The sequence below is a fragment of the Sinohyriopsis cumingii genome, chromosome 10 (genome assembly GCF_028554795.1).
Source record: "Sinohyriopsis cumingii isolate HCF-2022 chromosome 10, ASM2855479v2, whole genome shotgun sequence".
Lineage (NCBI taxonomy): Eukaryota > Metazoa > Mollusca > Bivalvia > Unionida > Unionidae > Sinohyriopsis > Sinohyriopsis cumingii.
In genome coordinates this window covers 47,474,910-47,476,175 of record NC_142970.1, presented here as the reverse complement: position 1 = coordinate 47,476,175, position 1,266 = coordinate 47,474,910, and the positions used below count along the sequence as shown (strand labels likewise).

Here is a 1,266-nt window from a genome sequence, read left to right as displayed (position 1 = left end):
AAGTGTCTTTCCTCTGCCCGCCACTCATGTAGCAAAAGAGGTCTGACAACAGTTATGACCCTGGTTAGAATGACGACAATGAAGAGAGACCCTGTAGTTAAGGCCGTGTACCAAGTGTACGTCCAAAACTGCAAAAACAGTGTATTTTCTGTTAAGATGAGGCTTCCCGAGGTAGGAGTAAGGCAAGAGGAAAAACTTCTTAGAACTCATTCACATAAAAGTCAATTATGGCAAAAGGATAACAGACCACCCTCCCAAAAAGATGCAAGTCATCATCCCCTATGCATCAGGTTACAGTCCTAGAAAAATCGCACCAAATCACTACAAAAGAACTAGCATCACCACTCGAGCAGCTTGAGGTGAAAAGGGGAGGGATTTTGAAGTCTAACCAATGCAATCTGCTGGAAACAACCTCTGTCAGGTTACACCATCCGGAACCAGCTTCTGATGCAATCATTCCTCCATTTCAGGAGTAGGATGCCATTTCCATACTGGCTGAGGTGGATGATGGGTGGGGGTATTCATACTGAGATTCTGTATTCACCCGAACCTAGGACTCCAGCGAAGGCCCCAAGCGTGGCTTACATACCCACCCAAACCAATGTTATCAGGGTTCAACAGATGAAGCTGGCCCAGGAAAAGAGAATCATACTGAATATTGGTGGTCAGACGTTTGAGACATGTGTTTCAACTTTACAGAAGGATTCATCATCTGTTTTGGCATGTATGGTTATGCCAGACTCTCCTCTGAAACTATATAATACCGACAGTGTATATACGTACTTCATAGACGGTGATCCAAGCCATTTCAAACACATTCTAAATTATCTCAGACATGGAGGAGGAGACACCACCGCCACTTTCCCACACGACGTCAGATACTTAAGAGAACTTCAGAGAGAAACAGAATTTTACAATCTACCGCATTTCAGCCTACTTCTGGCGAAGAGACTTGCCATCCCAACCATCCGAAAAGAGGAATATATTTTATTTATCTAATGAATATGATGGGATTAATTATACTAAGTTTCAACAGAGTTATCTATTCTGAATTACGACAGATCATTACACAAGTTTGTATTAGATATTGTTCCAAATAATGTAGAGACGGTAGATTTGTAATAGTTCTTTTAAAACAGTTGGCTCTATTGATCTTTGCCTAAGTAAATCAATTTTTCAGTGAGTGACACAATGTTATTGCATGTAAATTTTTATCATTGTATCCACGTTGTATCCACTTTGTCATACATCAGTATGATATATTTT

General features: G+C 40.6%; 1 protein-coding gene across 1 annotated transcript; it reads left to right on the top strand.

Moving 5' to 3' along the window:
* The first annotated feature begins 477 nt into the window (after positions 1 to 477).
* Positions 478 to 999, top strand: LOC149789999 (BTB/POZ domain-containing protein KCTD2-like). Its single transcript, XM_089973158.1, has one exon. It carries the CDS (start codon positions 478 to 480, stop codon positions 997 to 999), a length of 522 nt encoding a protein of 173 aa, XP_089829284.1.
* Positions 1,000 to 1,266: the final 267 nt, after the last annotated feature.

Bases quoted from the DNA above. Each gene is read 5' to 3' on its own strand.
- LOC149789999 (XM_089973158.1), top strand. From the start codon at position 478: ATGCCATTTCCATACTGGCTGAGGTGGATGATGGGTGGGGGTATTCAT.